Genomic DNA, 24,149 nt, shown 5'->3' on the forward strand with positions numbered 1-24,149 from the left:
CTATAAAACAATTAGAAAATGAGATCCCAATTGTTCTGTTACTCTTAAAGACCAGGGAATGTACCTTCTCTTTGCCAGTTCTGCTATGATCACAAAGAAACACTGACCTGTCCCTGGGGGCAAGCTAGGTCAGGTAACTGTATACTAGAAGAGTGAAGGACTTAAGTGCTCAAGTATCACAATTCTGAAGAAGAGTATTTCTTTCCTCTACGATAATTTACACCATCCTAACATTCTGAAATGTCAGTACTTTAAGTTAACTTTAAGAAACCTTTACAAAAGAAATTAAAAGGCATAAATTTTAGTTCAAAATCTTCAATGCTTTGTAGCACACCAATGAAAGCAGAAGTGTGATTTACCCTGTCAAGCTCTCGCAACCGGGGGTAATTGTTCTTCCATTCCGTCTCAAGATTGAAACGTGTGGCTGCAAAAATCAGAAACAGGGTCTTGTTTTTTTAAATTGTCCATATGCACTTCATGATTACTTTAAAAGTTCAGGTCTTAAAACTGCCACAAATTTTGCTTATGAAAAATTCTCCAAGAACTTTAAGCATGTCTAAAAATGAGCAGAATTCTTTTCTGTCTATGCCAAGATACTCGGTCTACAAATTGCAGAATTCATGCTTTTAAAAAGCAAAGTAGAGTCATTCAGCTTCCAGCTCTGCACTTTCATTCAACTTTCAGCTCTGTCCTGGCTGACCAGATGGTACCTTTCTATAGGAAGTCATTTTAAACATCTTAGAAAAACTGTGTTTTGCCCACAAAAAACTCTAACTAGATTTTTGCTCTTCATACTTATTTACTCCTTTAGTTTTAGAGCAAGTGGTACTTTGCAAAATAAATTACTTTTTTAGTTTTTTCTAGAAATTACCTGGGGCAGTTATCAATTAATGGGAAATGCTGATCATATAAAATGTATGAAATTGCCAAAGCATGCTGGCAGAACAGTATTATATGCACATAGAAGAAATAACTGTTTAACAGCAAGTTGCTACTTCCCTTGCTTTTTGAAAACATGTTTACCTTTAAAAGCATCTGCCTGCTGCTCCACAGACTCTCTCACCATTTTCCAAAAGCAGTCTGACACAGCAAGACTTAAGTTCTTGGTTGTTACCTGATGTGCTTTTAGCATACTTGTCCTGTAAAGAAAGACAGCTAGAGGAAGTTCTCTGCACACCCGTGCTCTCAGGCCACCATTTTCTCCTCTCTAGAATAAAGCTTTGCTTCTCAGAGCAGAAAATAACATGTAACTGTGTACCTAACCCAAATTCCAGGCTCTTCCTCTAAACTAGTCAGTGAGGATCATGACCAAAGCAAGGGGAAAAAGCCCCAAAACAAAACAGAGGAACAAAACCCCCCACCCTAAATAAGTTTTAATTCTAGAGGTTGCAGTGCAGATACTACAGCCCCAAAGATCATATACTGTACTTTCCTGAGGACTACCAGCCTGTGAAATCAAAACTCCACTCAGTGAGCTTCCCTCAGAACACACAGACTAACCCTTTGACTACAACATGGTCACACCAAGACAACTGACGTTTAGAGGCACTAAAACTCACTTTTGGGCTGGATTCACTCCTCTCAGTCCTAAGTGCTTACACATAGGCTGAAACTTAGTTCTTGTAGAGTCAATGAAGAGACATAAAAACATTGGAATAGTGACCCAGAACTGCAGTGGAATCAACTGCTGCCTGAAGATGCCTGTTGGTCTCTACTGACTTACAGTAAGCATTACAAAACCAGGATAAATTGGTCACCTCAACATGATACTTAATTTAAGCATATTAAATCTCAATTAGTGTTTCCACATTGAAATCCTTTTAAATTCAACATGAAAAACTGATGCTAGCATTTACCAACACAGGCTCATTTTAATAGAAAGAATAAAACAGCAACATACTTTAACAGCTTTGAATTTTGAAAAAATTCCTCTTCATATTCTTTAATAGATTCAATGCTTTCACTGCTGTTTCCTGCAGAAAGAAAAGAGTGCTGCAACAGTTCCATTTAGACAACTTTCTAGGCTACCAAGGACAAAATGAGCAGAGCTAGAGCTCTCTTTACCTTTTCCAGTAACAACTGCAAAATAACCCAAAGCTTTCATTGGGAAGAGTTTGCCTTCAATAATTTGCTGGATCTATGGAAATAAAGGATTAAATAATGTCATTAACTTTGCACAGAGACATTCTTTCCTTCAGCACAGTTTTGAGGCCACATGTAGTTGTATCTATGCATGGACTACAGCAGGAAGCAGTTTGTCATGGGACTGTGAGCTCTACTGAGATTGAAAACAACACAAAAAAAATAAAGGCATAAATCTGATAAGGCATAACACAGCAGAACACAAAACACAATAAAAATGCCCATCCCAGAATATCCTTAAGCCCTTCTGGGAAATGGAACTTGCTCAGGTCACATGCACAAAAGGAATCAGTATTATAACAAGCTGAGACTGAAGTCACACAGCTGATCACTAAATCAAGGCCTGAGAGCGATTAAAACAACCACCAAAAAATCATCATACTGAATACAGAAATAAACACTCAAAACCATCCAGAATAGGCAGGTAAGGTCCAATATCTCTGAGAGCATCTCAAGTGTTTTATCATGTGTGACTTCAGCCAGCACAATGTGAGAAAGAGTTTCAACTCACCCTGTTTGGACTAGCCACATTTTTCTCTGCAAGATCAACCTTAGTCAAAACAAATATTGTCCTTTTTCCTTGGGGATCCATTTGGCTGACTAAGTCTGTGACAATACTGCGTTCTGCATCCACTGACCCATCTAAAATAAATACAAAGTTTATTTTAGGGACTATGTAATCTAACACACAGTAGCCATCAAGTAAGTTTCATGTTAAAAATTTAACCCAGTAAAATTAGACTTATGTTCCATTTTTGGATATACATAGTGAAAAAATTGCTTTGTTCCCAGAATCAAAACAAACCAGTCTGTTATAGTTCTTAAGTTCTGAGTAAGTTCCAGCTTACTCAAAATATTTAATATTATATTATATTCAATATTATTGCATGCTACCTCCAAAAACACTTTTGTGGAAAACTTGAATTTTATTATCACCACCATCCTTTTTTGATGCTAAAAAAACTCCTTTGCTTTTGAAAAAGTTGCTTTTCACCACAGATTATGCTGATTGCCTTAACTTATAAACAGACATTCCACAGTATGCTCTTTTGTGCACTACACAAATTATCACATAAGGAAGAATACTATCAGAACAGACTCCAGAGTAACATAAGAACCACGATTAGAAATAAAAATGGGTCATTGTTTAGACTTTTAGTACCTTGAATACAGAGGATGATGGCATTAGGATTCTGCATGTAGGCCTTGCTGATGCTGAAGATAGTTTCCTTTGTATCTGGAGCCATACCCGATGTCACAGTCTTTAATATGCACATGGAGATAAATAAAGAACAAGAGAAAAAACATGTTAAAAATCCTCCAGCTGCTAATGTTCTCACCAGTAACACCAACTCATTTCCATGTCTTCATTTTTTAAATTACTGCATACTTACACTAATGACTCCAGGTAAATCAACCAATACCATTCTCTGCAAACCAGGACCTTTCACACTTAAAGAGATGGTCTGTGAAATAAAATTGAAATTAGAGGTTTATACACCACCTACTTTAAATGTAGTTACATAGACAAACACACATATATATAACTATATGAACACATATTTACACACGTATGTTTTAATCAGCAACAACCTGTCCTTTTAAATAGAAAGTAAAACTTTTAAGGGAAATTGTTGTATAAAACTGATTTTAACAGTCCAAATACACTTTGTAAACTGCAAAATATGAAGCATATCCAAACTGGATTCACAATCTCCTATTTGAAGAATACTTACAAAACAATACACGTACAGATATCTGCCATTAAATATTTGACAGGTCTTACCTCGGTGCTAACAGTGCACCCTTCTTTCACACTATTTCTCATTCTGATTTCTATTTCATTTCTCAAAGCTGCAAGCTGTTACAAGAAAATCAAAATATCAAACACAAAATCTTAGTAACTGTGATAGAAGAGAAATTACCTACACAGAAAAACACTTTTAGTTAGGGAATGCATGTTTAGTAAGTCTGGTAAATGGGGAGGGCACCAAATGCCAGATTACCTAAAAGACAGATCCCTTCATCCTTCAAAAAGTGTCTTGGCACTCTACATTTTATCCACTTCACTGCCAGCTAAAGAGATAATCTAATAACAAATACAATGCCTTGCCCCACTAAACATCTTTCACTCTAATTAAACAGGGGCTTAGAGATCAGAGAGACACAAAATTGTTCAGAGAATCAGTAGAAGTCTCATTAACTTCCAGTCACTTTATTATACTTACATCCTCCTCTTTGGTCAGATCAAACTCCCGAGAGCTGTCTTTGAATAAAGCCACATGGTGGGGACCTTCACTAAGGGTTACCTAAATGTCAAAAGCTTTAATGAGAAAGTATAGCAAATCTAACATAGAGAAACATGAGAAGTACATGGCACATGTACACTTCCCTAAACACAATTATATGTAATGTTTATTTAGCACGAAATTACTAAATGGTACTGCTGCTACTCAGACAGTACACATGGATCATAAACAGACCTGCAGAGCTTTCATCATTGGCTGAAACAACTCCCTTGTTAAGAGGTCATTTTATAGACCTATGTATGCTTCAAGCAATGTCATGATCAGAGGGAGAACAACACAGCAAATGCTGATTCAGAGATGATGATGTTTCTTACCTTGACAGGGGAACGTGTCATCATCTCCCCAGAGCCTCGAGGGAATATGCGGGCCTGAGCGATCATTTCTAACACGCTGGTTTTTCCTGCACTTTGGTCTCCAACCACCACCACCTGAAGTGAAAGTTCAAACAGCCATTGGCATTTGGAAGGACATTTTGGAAGTTTAGACAAAAGCTGATGAGGAGGACATACATCTGTATCAACACCTGCTGTATTCTGCTTGATAATAAATGCATTGGTTTGAAGATGGAATCTTTGAATAAATACTGACTTGTCAAGCAAAAAAATTGACTTGTGCTTAAGACAGCACAGTCCATGAAGCACCCTGCCAGGGCATCTAGTGAAGAGAGGGAGGGCTTGTAGCCCTCATTGCAGGCAGCTCCTCTCTTCTTGTACAAAGTCCTTTCAGCAGGCAAAACACTACTCATCTGGTAGATGCTGCTTCTGCCAGGAAAGAGCTGAATCCTGAGTTTTTCCATCTTAGCAGCTTCCTACATGCTACAGGTACTTGTGAAAGCAGGAAGTGTTCCTGGCTCTCTCCCACACCAGCAGACAGGCTAACTTCTTCCCAAATCCTCCCCCCAACAGCAGCACTGCTGTGGGGAGATGGACAGGGCACCTTACTCACTCAGCTCCAGTCACACGCACTGGGAAACAAAAAGCACCTGACAAAGCCAAGGAGGATGGGGCACATGGACTGAAACCATTTAAAGTGAAAAGCGGAACACAGCAGCAGGAATTGAATCCAGATAGGGTTTATATAAAAGCCAAAATAGGTTTAGCCTGGTTAAATTGGTTATTTTCAAAACTATCTTATTGCTTTTAAAATAAAAGACATGTCTTAAGCAAAAAGATGGAGTTACAAGAAAATAGCCTAGCACTAACTCTGGATTATTCTGGAATATAATTAAATGCTCTATTTCATTGTAAAACTGGTGTTTTAGTAAAAATCATTGAATTTGTAATCTACTTACTCGAGGTAGGTGATCTTGAGTGTTGTAACTGGCATCATAATCAGACAGGATGTCAAGCACTTCAGAATACATATCAATCAAGGACTTCTACAAAAAAAATACAGAGAGAAAACACAGTCAAATAAAAGAACAAAGCTTTCAGACCTTTTCTTACAGTTTTCTCCTGTAAACTTGTGTAAAAATATTTTTACTTTCTCCTGATGATTTGAAACCACAGCTGTCTATACAGCAGCACAGATCTTTGTTCTGTGAAATGCAGTACCAAGTAAAGTCACTCCTTGACTCCTGTTCATGAAGGAGGAAAATAAGAGCTCCTATGTACAGCATAGAAGAGAAACTTTGAGTGCAAACTTTGGAGCTTTAAAGTTAAGCCAAATTGAGTTTCTTCCATTAAACATCTGGACTTATTTGATGACCAATAAACATTCACAAGGATCTAGAGTTATGAACCTTATTCTGCACAATTAAGATTCATCTTTCAGTTGCCAGAGGAAAGAGCAAGATCCATATTGGTTAACAGATGACACAGAGAAACAGAAAACATCCATTTTTAGAATACTCAAGATGTTGGCAGACAAAAACAAAAGCCAGTCTCACTGGATTTATACAGTCATTAAAAGATGTTCCCTGACCCCATAACTTACTCCTACCACACTCAATGAGACTCATGACAAAACACAAAGGTATCAGACTGTGTGCAGGAACAGTTGGAAGGAAGATTATCCAAAAATACAGTGAAGCTACATGAAAAAACCAAGCCACATTTCTCAATTGCTTAGATAAGTTATTTAGTTGCACATGGTCATCCCTTTGTTTTTTTAATTGTAGCCACTTCCAAAAGTTATATAGTTAAAAAATAAAGGATGTCTAAAAGTCTTGATGACTCAAAAAATTAACAGAGATATCTTAAAACAAATGTTACAAGTTTATATATGAATTAACAAATGCAATTTAGAATAGCATAGAAGAAAATATGGCATAATTATATTTCAATGTGGTTTTGTAACACATACCTTTAACTTCCTCTGATGAATTCCCTTGTCATCTCTTTGCAGTACCAGTTTCCTTAACTCTTTGTTCTCCTTCTCTAATCGCTCAAGCATTCTTTGGTATTTGAGCTATAAAAAGTTGTACAAACATATTTGTGTAATTATGGACATAGTAGGTTCACATATGCAGGTTCACACATGCAAAGTTCTACATATGAAAAACTTATAATCCTTCAGATAGGTCTTTCAAAAATATAGAAACCTGCATTTTTACCAAATGCACTGCATTTTACCAAATATACTTTAGGTGTGCTTTTGTCAAGTAAATCTGAGTCTGCTACACACAAATCACTACTTAAGGCATGAAAAAAAAGTCACCTGAGTGCGTAGAAGTTCTTCTTGAAGTTGATCGATCTTCTCTTTGTCAGAAACCTACAAAGCAAAATAATCACGGCTACCATCACTTGTTTAATTTAAGCACTGTAAGTAACCAAATTAAGAACTGAAAGCTTCATTCCACGTAAGAAAAGTGACTTGACATGCATTTTACAGCAAGTAAAATTCTTCACTTAGCATTTGAAATTTAAAGCTGATGGAAAGCCCCATCTGCAACAGGAGGTTCACATCAGAGAATTGTCTGAATTTCAGTACATGCAAATGTAAAAAATTAACCCTTCAAGACTTAATACTGGGAAAGTGGGCTTAAGGAAAAGCAGCTTCATGTGGCACTAAGATTTCTGGCCACAGAACTAAATGTGGTTTTAGTGGTCAAATTCTCACAATCTTGTATATTCATTTTCTGAATTAGCACCATCTTAATGTGATGAAATCACTGAGCACCTGCTTGCTACAGAAAATACATTCAGATGAGTATTCACTATTTATGAATATTCCTAAGCATTCTTATTTCACATTTGTTTATCAGAATTCTAAATGTGCTGCACAACTTCATACATTTTAGATAGGCAAGACAGTCTTGAAGGGTTATTTCAAAATTATTTAAATTACATTAAAACTAGAAAAATTAGGATCTTATAGTACAAGAGATCTTGAGGTTCAAGGCATTAATGTAATAAGATCAAGTCCTAAGAAACATTCTAAGCCAAATGTTCCTAAAATGTCTTTATCAAGATGCAGTAAACAGTTGTTTTAAACAAACCCCTTTTAGTAACACAAAGACAAAAAGCATAAATGGTGGAATACAGATTCTTATGACATAAATATTTACAAACAACAAGATCTAATGATTGATTGATGAAATATTCAATTTAGAAAAAAATGACAACCTAAACAATTACTGAGTGTGTCAATATTTAAGTAAAGTTCACGTGATAAAGCCCATGTGACATCTACAGCTCAAGCTGGCTTCAGATGAGGAAGAGCATATTATCTAATACGCAGAGGACAGCTGTTATTTAGACATAAATTAATTCCATTACTAAAACTTTACAACAGTTGTTACAGACTAAACAAGAAAAACCTACAATTATTCATAGTGATCAACATCATTTAGCTGTTAAGCCTGAAGAACCATGTCTGCACTTTATAGAAAGAAATCCAAACTGACATTTCCATCTTATTCCAGTTTTTTCTTTCATAAAGAGCAAAGACAAAATCTTGTAAATTAACTTTTCATTGCTGTTAATTAGTTCAGTGGTACAGCAGAAGTACATCAGAAATAGGGTTAGCTGAACAGAGGACTTGATGCATGCAGCCACAAGGTGTGTGTATATGTAAATAAACATTTACATATGCACACACCTCCAACATCTCAGAGATATAAGGGGAAAATAAAAACAGGAAGGCAAAGAGAATCATGTGCAGAGGGAAAAGAAGCAAGAAAATTTAGGAAAGGAAAGGAAAACAAAGTGTTTCCATGTGCTGCAGACTTTCAAAGGAGATAAGACTTTCCGGCTCTCTGCTGTTCTCAAAGAACCTGTGGTGCCATGATGCACCTCTGAAGTGCCTCCCTACAGAAACCTCCAGCCACGAGCCCCATCTGTGCGGGCTGATGCTTCTGTTCAACACAGAAAGCCAAAATATTGCACAGACTCAAGCTGCAAGATCTGAAGCAAAGAAATATCTAGCACTAGATGATTAATTCTAACAAGGATGTTAGGTAAGTTGTGTCAAACCCAACAAACAGCTCTAGAATGATGTCTTTGCCTCAGTGCTTGGTACAGGTGTGATTTCAATCCTAGTATATATAGTATTTTCAATACGTGGTCCATAATATTGCTAGAAATTTTTAAGTTGCCAATAAAAGCTAAAGCTAATATATCAATTTGAAATACTAACAGTCACATAAGACTGATTTCTGATTTCTATCCTCCCTCCCAAAAAAAATCAACTATTAAAGTATGTTTATATAGGCACATGAGTATTTGTTTAATCCAGTTCAACATGGTTTGTAATTCAAGATTCCTCCCTCTTTGCCCACTGCCACCATGAAGAATTATGAGAAAAGACTACTGGAGACTTATTTTCAATCAAAGGCCCTTGCACACAGCTATCTGTTCACTAAGATGCCCAAAAGCTCCTTATAGAGTTACATATTTTGCACAGCAGTTGTTTTTCAACAGCCTTTGTCACATATTGCATAAAAAAAATTCTGTGCATCTGAAACTCAACAGGCTGTCCCCCCAAAAAAAAATCAACAGGAGAGAATTAAAATTTTGTTTTTACTATCATCACCTGATTGTGAGATGGTTTTTACTTTACTCAATTTACAACTTCAGTAGATTTAATACTGAGTAAATAAATTAAAATAGAAAAATATGCAAATGAATTGGGCAACAAAACTTTCAAGAACAGAAATAAAATTACCATGTTTTCTTACAGACATGCAAGCAAGCCAGCTCAGTTAATAAATAAAAAAGGTTAGTTTATGCCCTGTCAGAAGGGCCTGCATGACTCATTTCAATGACAGTCAGAATTTGTTCCTCCAAAGGAGAATGCAGATCAGTTATTGGATTCTTTGACCCGTATTCTCGTATCAAGGTATTAAAGAAAATAGTTTACCATCTCTTTCAAACTGATTCTAGTGTTTGTCACAGTAACATAAAGGTTAGTGTGACAAACAAGACTTATTCCTTGCCATAAGGCATGTATGCCAAATAGCACATTGAATGCTAAGTGAAAACTTTCTATATGCAAAGGAAGGTAGACCTTCAATCCTCTGCAAACACAGAGTACCTGCCATGGAGGGCAGGATAGCATTTACAATGACAGCCCTTGCAGTTTCTTCACAGCTTGGGAATTGTGGAATTAGTTGCAACAAAGTAGAATCTCAATCAGAAACAAATGTATCAAGCTCATTTTTCTTCCTGATTGTGTTTATTAGGACAGTAATTTTTTATATATCAAATATTGTGTTGTTTTTCCAGCAATTTTTACAAGTACATTTTATTATTATTTCAATCTACTATTCCATACTCCAGCCCTCTCAATAAACTGTATACAATCTGACAAGAGAGCTTGTAACTCTAAACTATATAAAATAATAGGGCAAGAAAGTAAAACATTGAAGTACTACTATACTTTCAGAGAACACTGATTTTCCTCTGTTGATGGACTAAAAAGCATGACAATTACAGCTATGCAAATATGTCTACAAGTTTAATTCACATTTTGTGCATTCCTCTCTCTGTGAGATTTATCTTCAGATGTACAAAATATCAAGGTCTGTACTCAGGGCTCAATTCCAAAGCTGTTGAAAATTACAACTAATCAGAAAGCTTCTAAGGAGACACAAAAGCAGCCAACAAAGCAATGTGGTCAAGAATTACAGATTACAACAGATCAGACAACTAAAATATCTCAAGAGAAATTTCCAAACAGCTATATAATAATTAATAAAATGATCAGAGCTTAAATTAAATAAGTAAAGAGAAGTGCAGATGTTCAACAAGCACAACAAATCAGTAAAAATCCACTTAAAGATGGAAAACAGACAAGGGACTACTACTGATAAATATACAGTAGATACTGTTATTACCAGCAGTATTCAATTGTCTGTGCAAAATCATTACTAAGGAGCTGCTGTCATTTTCAGATTGGCAACAGTATGAAGCAGGGAAAGAAAGTTCCTGAGATACAGTCCCTGTAAATAGCTCCACTTTTACAAGACAGAGCTACCATGAACAAGCAACAGTAAACAGATCTGACATTAATTCATGTAATTTCTTTAAATGCATTTTTAGTGTATGAACTTTAAATAACAATTTTTATAGAGACAAAGGTAATACAATTTCAAAGTGACACAAAATACCTGTTTTGCTTTTAACATCATGCTTTAAATGCAATTTAGTTAAACTGAAACAGGACTACACATCCGTAGCGAAGTTGGCCAATTATTTGCATCCACAATTTAATTAGTTAGATTTCTCTAGCTCAAATGCAGAGAGCTGAAGTATTTGATTAGAGTGAATGCAGAACATATCGTCCCTTAAGCCATCACCTTTCGCTTCTGCTGGGAAGAGAAGCCAGCGGCTCTGCGCGCTTCCTCTTCGTGCTGCTGGATTTGCTGTTGTAACAGAATGAGCTCCCCAAGCAGGCCCTGCCATGAGTTTATAATAAAAAGGAGAGGAAAAATTCGGGGTGTAAGGAGAACAGAGTTAAACCAAAAGGCATGACAAAGACAGATGAAAAACAGGTATGAACGGATCAGTTCAAACAAACATGAAATTTCATCAGCAAGATCTCTTGCTAGCTGGAGTGGATAGAGCCAGCAGAACCACGCAATTTGCAAATCCAGGTAGATCAAGGCAACCAACATTTAGTTACATTTTACAATTATATTCAACTTTAACTAAGCATCTAAATATTTAAAAAATTCTATCTATAACTATCCCAGCTTTAAAATATTATCAAACTGTTCAATTTAGCTGTTTTAGTAAAAGTTCTTTAGGATTTTTTTGCTTTGCTTTTATTCCTAGCAAAATACAGACAGTTTATAAAAAGATGCTTTTTGCCTGCTACTTAACTTTCTCAAACTAGTAGAAGAAAAATAGTTTGTTGAGCATAAAAAAAAAAGAAAAAGGTTCCTCTCCACTTCTGTAACACACTGCAGTTTAAATTCATGCTGCCATGACCCTTCCTGATCATTCCAAAAACCCCTAAAACTTGATGCTTATTCTTTTACTCATTCAGCATTTCCACAAAGCTTCTCTTCTCTTATTCTTCTCTTCTCCCTTCCAACCAAACAATCCCATAATGGTGAGCTATCTTGCAAAATTGGTTGAGAAGCATCTACCAGAAATTTATGAATTGTTTATTTCAGAGAATGCAGAGAAGAATATTAATTAACTATTTAAATAAAGCTCTTTAAAAATATATTACATCTTCTAAGAAAACATTCAGTGAAATGAAATGTTTCAAAAACGTACTTCAGGAATCAAAACATGCTCTGAAACAGAACTTTGGTGTAAGAATTCAAGACATGCATCATCAAGGTATACATTTGTTGCATGAAATACACAGGCATGTACACATAAGGATAAACAACACAAGAAAATAGATCAAAGGAGAGACACGATCAAATGATAAACATTTGTTAAACAGTGATTTGTATAATTTGAAGCACAGAAAAATCTCCCCATTTTACTGAACCATTTTCAGATTTAATAAATGCTTCAGATACCAGACCAGCAAATGCACTAGAACTGTGCCAGGAACTCAGGCAAAAGATTTCATTACTACACAGCAGCAAGGAGAGGAAGTCTCATGGCTACATTTAGTATTAGAAGAACAGTAATAATATTTTGGCATTTTACACACAAGGAAACTCTCAGTATGATCCAACACATTCCCTTTAAACATTATTCTATGGGACCAAAAATACAAGAAAAAAAACCACTGAACAAAATCTGCCATGAAGGCCTTTCAGCATTTAAACAGGAAATGTAACAGAAGTCTGAAGTCACCAAATCTAACTATTTAACAAGCAATTCCTTGCAAAGACAACTGGTACATGTCACTCTTATTCCACAATAAAGTATGAAAAGAATCCTTTCCAAATACAGTCACATAGTTTAATAAAATATTCAAATAAAAAAACTATGTCATTTTAAAAGCTTCTCTGTAACGTTTTCTTCTTTGTATATATCAAACAATACTGTTATTAATATTATTTCCTTTCCTTCTTAGTTTACTGTTTTAGATTAAAAAATAAATTAACATTAAAAAACTAAGAACTTGAAATAGCATAGAACTATACACACAGCACCCTGGCTGGCATAAACCAAGACACAAACAAAAATATTTACACCTCACTGGACACTATCACTGCACGTCCCCTCCACCAAAATCAATCTGTTCTTTAAAGAATTTTTGCTAGAAAAATTCACATCAATCAATTAATGCAATTTCAAAAATAAGTCCTTTAAAACCATTACATTACTCTTTTCCTTGTCAAAGAAACAATATAAAGGACAGGGAATAACCGGAGTTAACAGAGTACAGTAGTTGACATATTGGGACAAACCCTGACATTGTTACTGTGCACTCTTTAAACTCACAACCCCTATTATCTTATTTTAGAAGTTAATATACTGTACTTCAGCTGAATATGACTCTAATGTAAAAGGATTCCTTAATCACAAGGGAGTGAAAATTTTAAGGTAGGTAAAGAGATCAATTTCTGAGAATTTGAATAAATGTAACAATTTTATCCAGAGTACCTACAACATGAAACTGGAAATTACGTTGGGAATATAATAGCACTCCTAATAAAACAGAGAAAACAATGGAAACTTTATTGCGTAAGTTACAAGGAAGAATGAAACAAAACAGAATGTTTAAAAAAAAATCTGATTAAGTGACAGTCCTTCCTCAAGCCTCTTTTCCACTCTCCAGCAGTAGCTGCAGCCAAGGGCTGTGGAGTGTTGTGCTGCTCCTCACACCAACTGAAGGCGACCCCGTGCAGGCTGAGCGAGACAATCACAGCCTGCAACTGCTCCCGGGGCAGCAGCGTCCGCCAGGCATGAGGGGGCACCAAGGAACCAGAGCAGGGAAAGGACTCTGAGACCCACATCAACACCTGAGTCACAGCTTACAATCCAACTCCATCACAGACATAACCACTACACGTGTTCTTCAATGTTAAAGGCCAAACTTTGGAATTTGTTTGCTTTAAGAGGAAACTATCTGTTAAAGAAACTTTTAATGCAGACACACAATAGTGCAAGATAACCTAAGAAGGTAACACAGCTGCTTCAAGCAGAAGCCTCAACTAGTTCCTCATCTGCCATACAATATATTAATTTCACTATAGTTTTTATAATTCTCTTCACTCTTCTTTCCCCTGGAACAAAACTTCATATTTAATCCAGGTAAAAAGAGATTTAAACATAACATATTTAAACTACTTATCTGAACACTTCAATAATTTTAATTTAATTCTCTTTTGATTCTCTTTTAAAAATATTGTACTTTTTGGATTAAATGAGAGATTATGAGATAAACACATTTGCTGACAAGAAGCAGTACAGCTCAATTTGGTGCTCAGGACATCTTTCACTCTCTTAAAGTTACTTGGCAAACCAACTGGTTTCTCACTCATTCTACTCAAAGCTTTAGGAGACCTGTCTGAGGATCACATCCAATAACAATTCTTCAGAAAATTTCTCCAAACAAATAATTTCTAGATTTATCAATTACTAATCTCTTCACAATAAAACAAAGAAAACCAGCTCATCAGGCACATTTAATATCATACTACAGCACCCATACAATCACTTTATGAACCCATACAATCACAATTCTTGAACTAGCATTGGTTGGCAGTGGTAAGCATTGAATGTAAAAGGCCATCTTATCCATTGTCTTGAAAATAATAATTTTGCCTGCCAATAAACTTGGTGATTATGCTGTGTTAGGTATTCATATGTGCCTAGTTTGAAACATTCTGACCAAATTGATCATACTAATTAGCAAATTAATAGTTTCTTATCAGATATAATTATTAGATCAGACACAATTTTCTTAATCATATTGATTTAATCTGGTGATACTTTCCACACCACAGTCAAAGGTAAAATGCAGATGTCACTGCATCCAAAACAAGCACAGGATTGTAACAAGTTTTAATGATATTACTGGTATTCAGTAAAAGTGTCAGTTACTTCAATTAACAGAGACAATAAACTAAGATGGCCACTTCCTCACAAATCAATAGTAAGGTGTTCTTTATGTTTTACACAGTGAAACTTGTGCTAAGCAATCACTCTGGAGAAAAATATAAACAGTTTACAGACAAAGGAGAAATAATAAGCTAGGTTAATCCTCATGTAAAAATCCATCACTGTTCTACAGGGGGGGAAATAGTTGTAAGATCTGAGTTTTGTACATGTTTCACTATATATAACCATGCAGAATTAGTGTAGAATAAATGTATACATGCCTGCATATACAGAAAAGTTGTTTATGGAAAAGCCCCAGTTATAGTTCAGAAAGTTTCAGTTCAAAAATAGCTATATGATAATTTACAAATTCCCTGATATATATTGTTTTCCTTACACTTTTGTAAAACAATTTTTAAAAATAAACACAGGAAAAATAAGCCTTAAAAGAATGAGCAACATGATAATTTAGGAATTTAACAGAAATGTTCATGAAAATAAAAATAAACTTTGCCATCTTGACGTCAAGAAAAAAAGTGCTAAAAACTTTAAGTTATCAAAATACAGTAACATTATTTTCCAGAGAATAGTAACAAAAATATGATGCATGCTTTATCTAGATAAAGAACGTAAAAACCAGACTACTTTAAGAAATGGAAATTCTTTTAGGCAGAAATTCTTAAGGAAGAATCACAACTTTGACAATGTCAACAGAAACGAGGTTGCAAGCAGAAATGCCTAAAAACAAATATAAACAGCTAAACTAATTTCAGTACTAAGTTATAAACTCAAGTGCCATGGAAACCATGCCCTGAAAAATTGCAAATGCACAAACAATACCTAAAATCACATTCATATTACAGACCAATTTTCTTGATAATGCAATTACTAAACATTTTCATGTCTGCCTTGTATTTCCTTACACCAAAATGTTATCACTGCACTACTTTTATATACAAAAACCAGTAATGCATACTGAACTAATTTTCAACAATAAGTTCTTTTCAAGCTGCTCCAAATAAACTTCTGCAATGGGCTACTGATGCACTTCCAAACAATAAATACTTGTTTATAAAGACATTTTCAGGTTTGCAAGTGAGTAATTACCTTCTTGAACTGTTTGTCATTGTCATATCCCTGGTCAGTAGCCCGGAATGCTGTTTCTCCTGGAGAACCTAGGACACAATTACAGAAACTAATAATAAGATGCAAAAGGCACTTAAAATTCTCAAACTACACCTACTAGAAAATTACAGCTTCAACCCCAATGAGTTAGTAACTCAACAATCTTTGAAGTTCCTATAAAAAAATCCATCTTGTGAAACTGAAGAAGAAAATCAGTTTAAAACTCATCTGAAAAATGTGCATCTAGTTTATGACTCAGATTAGTTATATCACAAGGGAGAAGGCAGCTTCAGTTAGACTTTTAAAAGTTCTCAAAATATTGCAGAATTAATTTTTGAGAAAGACAGAAGGATAATACAAGATCCACTGATGTTACTGTAATGAGAAAAAAAAATCTTTCCTATTGTAATGACAGGTTTTCAAAAGAAGCTTCTGGAACAAGCCTGAAATAAAAAGCATCTGCTTAGGACTGTGGCAGAGATATATAAACCATTCATCTATTCATTCTCACAGGGTAAGACCTAGGTCAGGAAAAGGTTCCTCACCCAGAGGGTGGCTGGGCACTAGAACAGGCTCCCCAGGGAAGTGGTCACAGCACCAAGCCTGGCAGAGCTCAAAAAGCTTTTGGACATCTCTCTCAGGCACATGGTGGCATTTTTAGGATATCCATGAAAAGGGCCAGGACTTGGACTTGGTGATCCTGATGGGTCCCTTCTAACTCAGCCTTTTCTGCAATTCTGTGATTCCATGAAGTATTTTTTAGAAAGTTGGGAAGTATTTGTAAATCAATATTAAGTTGATGTAAACAGTTGTATTTACATTGATATTCACTCCTTAGTATAGTAGTGCTTCAACAGTTTGCTGTAAAAAGGCAGGTTAAGGGCAGGAAAAAGGGCTTTTACACACCTAACAACAGAAGTAGATCAGAAGCTCCTATGACTTCACTAACCAAATTGTAACCTGTGAAAAATCAGCAGAAGAGGGGAAATAAAAATTATAAACACAAAACAAAATGCAGAATAAAGATGAGGGATCTTTGTTTCATTTGGAGGACCACACAATCATAAATGGCCACTATGCCAGTGTGAGTATGATAACAAGTAATAGGCGACACCTCACTATCAGTCAATATCAATAGAATTTTAAACTGTTAAAATTTTAAACAGCCAAAATACATAGGAGATTGTAATCTACTTGTCACTCTGCTGAACGTGGCCTCTACTAAGATTCTTGCTGTGTTTGTAAGATTAATACATTAGTTCTGCCACTGGCACTATTTTAAAGAAACAAACAAAAAAAAAAAGAATTTCTTACACACACTGATATAAAAATATTTTCAAACATACTTAGAACAACGATATAACCCCTCACACATAGAATCTTTCATGAATACAAATTTATGTGGTTTGATAATTACTGAAGTATATAATACCAATAATCTTGCAGTTTATTATAAGAATGAATGAAGTTTTGAGCTGTGTTCATTAACAAGTCAGATACGATGCTCAAATCTAATTGTTCTCAGTTTTAAAAAGCCTAGTGATAGAACATTTAAGTGTCAAAGCCTGAAAACCATTAAGCCTGCTATTGCCTGGATACATGGAATAGACAAACCATCGTGGTGGCTTTTCTGAAGGATTTAAAACTCTTACCTGCTCCTTTGAAACACTGCCCCACCTAATCTAAATCTCCAAGTAAGTTTTCCTCGGTCCATGACCAGATGGAAAACACCATTCAACACAGAAGATTTTGTTATATCTTTGTAATAAATCTCCTATTTCACGTGCTTGCAACATTAAGAACCTTCGCTCCCACTCTTTTCTCCTATAATAGCTGTGATACAGCGACACTGTATGCCTCTGTACAGTGACACTCTCACCAAGTTCTAGCTAGACACATCCAGCTTCTCTGACTCACTGCAGAATTGAGCTTTCAAGCTGTAAGAGTTATTCAAGAATTCTAGTTTCATACTCAATTTCACATTTTAGTTCTCTGCACTTGCTACTAGAATTCTCGCTTTTAAAAATACACACTTACCTGTCCACAACTTTCGGAAAAGATATTCAATGCAAACACAAAAATTTCCAGGATCTGCTTTGTTTCAGCGTCTAAGGACATACCTATACCCTCATCATGAAATATGTTCAGCTTTTGAAATTAAAACTTAGCTGAAAAGTTGTTCTCACCAGGAGAAAGAAATCCTTTCAGTGAAGCAAGGCTCTCTCCAATCTTGTCAAAGTCAGGCAGAAGTTTGGCAAGGTCATCTGCATCAGGGAGGGCTTTTAGAAGTTTTTCTAGGAAAACAGTACAACAGTTAGTGACTCAGGCCTTTTTCTATTATTTTTGTGAATAAAAATATCTTAGCTATAAAACCTAAAAACTGTTTCAGGATATGGCTTTTTAAAATTATCTTAAAAATTATGAAGGAGTTTCTTTCCACATGCACCTCCCCCCACTACTGTTGGGAAAGACTATCACATCTGAAAAACCACTTGCTTTTTTAGACTTTGAACTTACTGATAAGTTGGCTGCTTCAGGTACTTTATAATTGCTAAAAACTTATTGCTGCATTTTACCACATTTCATACATTATTCTTTCACATACTTCGTAGAGGATGTTTTAAAATTATATGAAACTGTAACTGTAATCATATCTTGAATCTTTTTAAGAAAAGCTTAGCTTTCAATTTCATAAACAAGCCAATTGTGTGATCCTTAAAGGTAAAAATCATTAGTTTTAAATTACTATAAAAATGTAGTGTCCAGTTACAGCAAGAACAAGAAAAACTTGTATCCATTTTCAATCTCTGCATTTATCTATAAGTTCCCTCCCAATCCAAACCATTCTACAATTCTATGCAGTAAAATCTTCGTAGCGATGATTAAAAAATAAACCAAAAAACCCCACCATGTTTCTACCCTGCATATAAAATACAAGTCAGTGCTTGATTTTCAGATTTCTGTCTTTCATCTAAAAACACACAAAAGCCTCTACTGCAACCTGAAGGCTCAGGAAAGCAAGTCTCTGTTTTTCATTTTCTTTTCTTCTGTATCTTCAAGATAATTTTGTAGATAGGCAGGTTCACTATTCTGCATTTTCTACTGGTCTTTTACTCATACATATTTTTTACTGATCTATTTATATCTTCACCTGTAAGTCATTCATATAGAAAGAAAGAACTTTCTGCATAATACTACCAGAACTTGTGTGAGTCCCTTTGATCATGCTTTCATGCATGATCATGCAACTTTCATGCAACTCTGCTTTCACTAATGGGATTATATGGCTTTATGAAATGACCAAGAAGATTCTCAAATAAAAAGAAGCATTAGGGAATATCCATGCTAAACAGAGCTTATTTTCTTCTTACAAACACACTGATACAAATGCCTTGGTGAAACACATTAAACTCCAAAAATAAAAGTCCATTCAAATTACATTTGAAAAGCTACTCCCAGAGCGAGGCCCTGAGGACCTCACTCCTGTGTTTAAAGTTTTACACATGGCAGTCTTTAGACAGAGTAACATTTGTGATACCGATGTCAACAAGTTCATCAAGCTCCCAAATGAAGTCAGGCACAATCCACTTATAATCCTCGAGATCTGGCATCATGTCCTTCCACTGCTCATATGTCTGACAGAGAAAGGAAAAAAATCATGGTAGAAATGGAAAAAGAAATTGTACACAGAGAAGTGTATGAGCAACTACTATCTGCACATAAAACATAACCCACCATCCTTAGATAGGGGCAGTACTTTGATCTTTTAAGATCTATAGTCGTTTTCTAAACAAAGTTTTACATGTTCACTCATCTTTATTATCATCAGTTCACCAAGCAATGGCATCTTGTATTTTTGTGGCTATATCAAGAACTTGTGTTTTGCAGGATATAATAACAAAGACAAAATGCATTAAGTAGATTCCAGAGATAAATACCTTTTTAGCTGTGTAGCCACCTCCTACTGCAGATCCTAAGATGAGATAGCGAACTTTGAGGAGCCTGGAGGCCAATCTGGCCAGCCAAAAGTTCCTGTGGGACTGGTATCCATGTTTTACATTTAAAAGTTTTGTTTTGTGAAGGGGAAGACGATTCAGAGAGGAGAACTGCTGAATGGATATCCTTAGTGGAGGTCTCTGGAACTTTGAACTTGGATAGCAGGGATGATGTATGCTTCGGGAAACAAGATGCAGGTTTTGAAGCTGTGATTTTCTCTTTATTCCATTGCTGCTATTTGCTAGACTCCGGCAGATGACACTAAAAGAAAGAAATAAAAACTTTCACTGATTTCTTCAACATACCATTAACTCAAACACCTCTTTAGAAGTAATCCACGTTATATTTTAGCTGGTTACAGATAATCTTGTTACATCACCCTGAATGCACAATTTCCAGCTACTACTGCTATGCTTATAAATAAAAAGCTGCAAACATAATTAATGGGTATAGTACTTTTAGTGATTACAGACACAAAACCTTAACAACAAATTCTGAAGTCTGTTATGGATTATACTGAACTTTCACACTGCAATAAGGCAAGTAACATGTGTGTGGTAAAGCATTGTTTGGGTTAAGAGTCCATAGAAGACTTACAACGTATAAGAACACAGTTTGGCCTGTCTTATTCTCTAAATGAACTTTTAGAGACCATTAGGTTAGTACTGGATTTTCAAACTTTAAAGAAACCCAATATATACAAGAAAATTCTTTGTCGAATACATTTGTCCTATTTTGGCCAAGCAAATTCTCCTCTGGAATCGAAGCATGTGCTAAATAACATCTTTCAGTTCCTTTCACTTGCTGTAGTTCTAGAATTACAAGATTATGGTTTTGTCTGGGGTCATGCATAGAAAAGATCAGTTCTGGAGAGAGCTGCACCATGTGCATTGATGCTTTCATGAAGGAATTCAGACTTAAGAGGGAAAAGCCTGGAAGATTTGATGCTGAAAGCACAGCTCAGCCATGAAAATCACTTGTTAAAACACAGGAGCCTTATCAATCCTGCCTATGTTAGGCAAACACATGACCTGGAATAAAACTTGTGTACTTTGATTACACTATCTGCACACTGCAACAGTTTGAGGTAATTCTGCTAGTTTAGGGAAAAGACAGCTGGTCTGAAAAAAGTAATTTCCTCTGTAATTTTTTTGATGTACCATCTCATCAGAATGGTTAATATTATGTCATTTAGTAAATGCAAAATATGTGTGAAGTTACAGGCTTGAAATTTTAAAAAATGAAATGAAACCATGTCCTTTGATGCTTTTTTCAGGGTTTTCAATATTATCAAGTGCATTTATTTCCAAAGAGGACAAAAAAAAAGTGCTACATATCACTGAAATGGTAAATTATTAATCCCATAATTCTAAAACATTTAAAATTAACAGATTTTAACAAGAACAGGTGAATCATACTTAGTGGAAAATATTACAGCACTTTCTAAAAACATGTTCTATGATCTATACAGTTCTTTGCCTCAAGATTTTCAATGTACTAGAGATGATAGGCACATTCTGCATGTCCAAAGCAGAGAAAGACTTTGTCAGAAAAAGGACTTTTAATCCAGAAACTGAGCTTGTGGAAGATAAGTTAAAAATCAGAATTCAGACATTTTTCTGTCTTAAAGACCAATTTTGCTGATGCTAAGTTCTGCTTAGATCTGCTCTGCAAGTCCTTGCTCCTAAGTCACCATGGCTGTGAAGGACACCCTTTGCTGCCATTCTAAACTATCTCTGCAAGGCTTTGGGAATAAGAAACTTAGAACCTAGAAGGAACACAACAATCCCTAAAGCAGTGAAGCATTTCTCTTCCTGGACACAGAATTACAACAGGCTCAGAAATAAACTAAAAACAGAACCTATACAAAAGTGCCTCCACACTTGAAATGTTTTATTTCCCAGTTTTGAAGGCAGGTTTTCAAATCAGGGTGTGATAAGCCTGTATGAAGCATGCCAAGGACTGGGCTGTTCATTATTTTGTTTTGCAGACATTAGCATTTCACAGATATTTGTTATTTTCAGTAGAGACCATGTGGTAGCACATATTATGGCAGTCCCTTCTCATTACTCGCCTTTTGTTTAGCCCATTACCTGGGCTAAAGGCATTTTGTGCAATATTGTGTAACTTTCTTCTCTGTGATTTTTCTTTTGCAACACATTGCATTTTATAGCATTCAGCCTGAAAGAAAAAACTGAAGGAAAAATTGAATTCCATTACAGTGTTCTGGCAAACCCTCGATCTACAGCTTCCTTTTGAGTGTTATTGCATATTTCAAACTCAACTGCTTTACTTGTACATTTGAAATCTTACAACTCATTAAAACCCCCACTACTCCTCCATTACACCAAAACTTCCATCTCCTATTTCTTCTCTCCTCCTGCTGCGAAGTCTCCTGATGAATACTGACCAGAAAATCACCTTGAGACCTTCAATGAAAAGCACAGCAAGATTGAGAAGGATGGCAAAACAATGCTTTTAAATGAAGTCCTTAATGAGTTTCAAATTTCAAGCCTCTGCAGCGCTGGTTTTAACAGTAATAAGAACTATCCCTTCCAGACACGAGTAGCTCTGCACTGAGATTACAAATGTCTTGTGAAACGCAGTGGCCTCTTATGCCTGTGACAACAAAGCAAATGTAACCCAACAAAAAGCACGGTGGTATTTTCTTTCTCATTCAGCATTAAACAATGCTTATTTTCCTACTGTTGCTCCCAAACAAGAGTTGGAACTAGATGAACTTCATGTTCCCCTTCCAACCCCAACCATTCCATGACTCTATGAAATTTGCCAAGGAACATCGTGCTATTATCCACCATTCACTGTCACTGCTGCAGCCTGGAATGGTGCAGTAGAACGGTGGAAACGGGACGCCAGGCAGCTGCTGGGAGAGACAACGCCGGAACACGAAAGCGGCCCGAGCTCCCCAGAGCGAGAACGCGGGAGAAGCAGCTCCCTTCCACATGCACTGCCTCCCCCAGGTCCCGGAGAGCTGGAGGATGGGAAACTGCCCGCCCGGGGGGTACCAGGCTGCCGCCGGCAGCAGCCTCAGGCCCAGCCCTGCGCCACTCACACCCGCACCTCGCACCCCAACCCGCTGTGCTGCTCCGCCTCCCCCGCGGGTGCCAGGCCCGCCTGCAGCCCGCCGGGGCCTGCCCCACTTACCAAGCCGCCGCCGCCCGCGTCCGCCACATCGTCAGGGCCGGAGGGAGCGGGAGCAGGCCGGAGGGAGCGGGAGCGGCCCGGGAGCCGCGGCCGGGCTGAGGGCAAGGGCAGCGGCAGCCGCTTCCGGGCACCGCGGTCCGCGCGGCCCGCCCCGCCGGAAACCGCGCCTCACGCGCGAAGGTTCCGGGCTCGGCGGCGGGGGAGCAGGGAGGGTTTAGCGTGAGCACCGCGGGGGCTGGCCGGCCGGGAGTGAGAATCGGGAAGAGATGGGAGTGCCACGGGTGGAGCGGGGATCCTGCACCGGGAGCGGGGATCACTCACCGGCAGCGGGGATCCCTCACCGGCAGCGGGGATCCCTCACCGGCAGCGGGGATCCCTCACCGGCAGCGGGGATCCCGCACGGGAGCGGGGATCCCTCACGCGTGGAGCGGGGATCCCGCACCGGGAGCGGAGATCCCGCACCGGCAGCGGGGATCCCTCACGCGTGGATCGGGGATCCCGCACCGGCAGCGGGGATCCCTCACGCGTGGATCGGGGATCCCGCACCGGCAGCGGGGATCCCTCACGCGTGGATCGGGGATCCCGCACCGGCAGCGGGGATCCCGCACCGGCAGCGGGGATCCCGCACCGGCAGCGGGGATCCCTCACCGGGAGCGGGGATCCCCGCAGCGGATCATGGACCTCTCACACCGGGGTCCTGGATTCCAGCACCAGGATCATGGATCCCTCACGCTTGGATCAGGGATGCCCTCACTGGGATCATGGATCCCTCACACCGCGGTCCTGGATCCCCGCACCGGGCTCTGTGCCCCTCTCTCACCCCTGTGATCCCCCGGAGCTCGTCCCTGTGCCCCTGCCTCCTCTCAGGCACCGGCCCGGCAGGGTGGAGGGGGCGCTGAGCTGAAGCCCAGCCCGGATGGTGCTCCCGGGCTCTTCCACACTGTTGCAGATAAGATTCTGATAACAGCTGTTGTTGTGGCTGGGGAGTGCATGACATGGGTGGCTGGAAAGC

General features: G+C 37.6%; 1 protein-coding gene across 4 annotated transcripts in view; it reads right to left on the reverse strand.

The window, feature by feature from the left end:
• Positions 1-23,295, reverse strand: part of OPA1 (OPA1 mitochondrial dynamin like GTPase) — a 49,569-nt gene extending 26,274 nt beyond the window's left edge. The window contains exons 1-20 of one of the 4 annotated variants that reach the window (XM_063408036.1): positions 23,138-23,295; positions 19,915-20,233; positions 19,515-19,611; positions 18,163-18,270; positions 16,883-16,936; positions 15,959-16,026; positions 11,191-11,289; positions 7,110-7,163; positions 6,756-6,860; positions 5,743-5,829; positions 4,766-4,879; positions 4,371-4,451; positions 3,929-4,003; positions 3,537-3,608; positions 3,305-3,404; positions 2,654-2,784; positions 2,065-2,137; positions 1,901-1,973; positions 1,024-1,139; positions 360-424 (exon numbers count right to left, since the gene is read on the reverse strand). In XM_063408036.1, the coding sequence (XP_063264106.1) occupies positions 360-424; positions 1,024-1,139; positions 1,901-1,973; positions 2,065-2,137; positions 2,654-2,784; positions 3,305-3,404; positions 3,537-3,608; positions 3,929-4,003; positions 4,371-4,451; positions 4,766-4,879; positions 5,743-5,829; positions 6,756-6,860; positions 7,110-7,163; positions 11,191-11,289; positions 15,959-16,026; positions 16,883-16,936; positions 18,163-18,270; positions 19,515-19,611; positions 19,915-20,233; positions 23,138-23,166 (1,920 nt within the window). In that variant the 5' untranslated portion in view covers positions 23,167-23,295. The remainder of the gene's footprint in view (positions 1-359; positions 425-1,023; positions 1,140-1,900; positions 1,974-2,064; positions 2,138-2,653; positions 2,785-3,304; positions 3,405-3,536; positions 3,609-3,928; positions 4,004-4,370; positions 4,452-4,765; positions 4,880-5,742; positions 5,830-6,755; positions 6,861-7,109; positions 7,164-11,190; positions 11,290-15,958; positions 16,027-16,882; positions 16,937-18,162; positions 18,271-19,514; positions 19,612-19,914; positions 20,234-23,137) is intronic. The other 3 variants (XM_063408037.1, XM_063408038.1, XM_063408039.1) reach the window with 3 other exon arrangements.
• Positions 23,296-24,149: the final 854 nt, after the last annotated feature.

The sequence above is a fragment of the Prinia subflava genome, chromosome 11 (genome assembly GCF_021018805.1).
Source record: "Prinia subflava isolate CZ2003 ecotype Zambia chromosome 11, Cam_Psub_1.2, whole genome shotgun sequence".
In the NCBI taxonomy this organism is placed as follows: domain Eukaryota; kingdom Metazoa; phylum Chordata; class Aves; order Passeriformes; family Cisticolidae; genus Prinia; species Prinia subflava.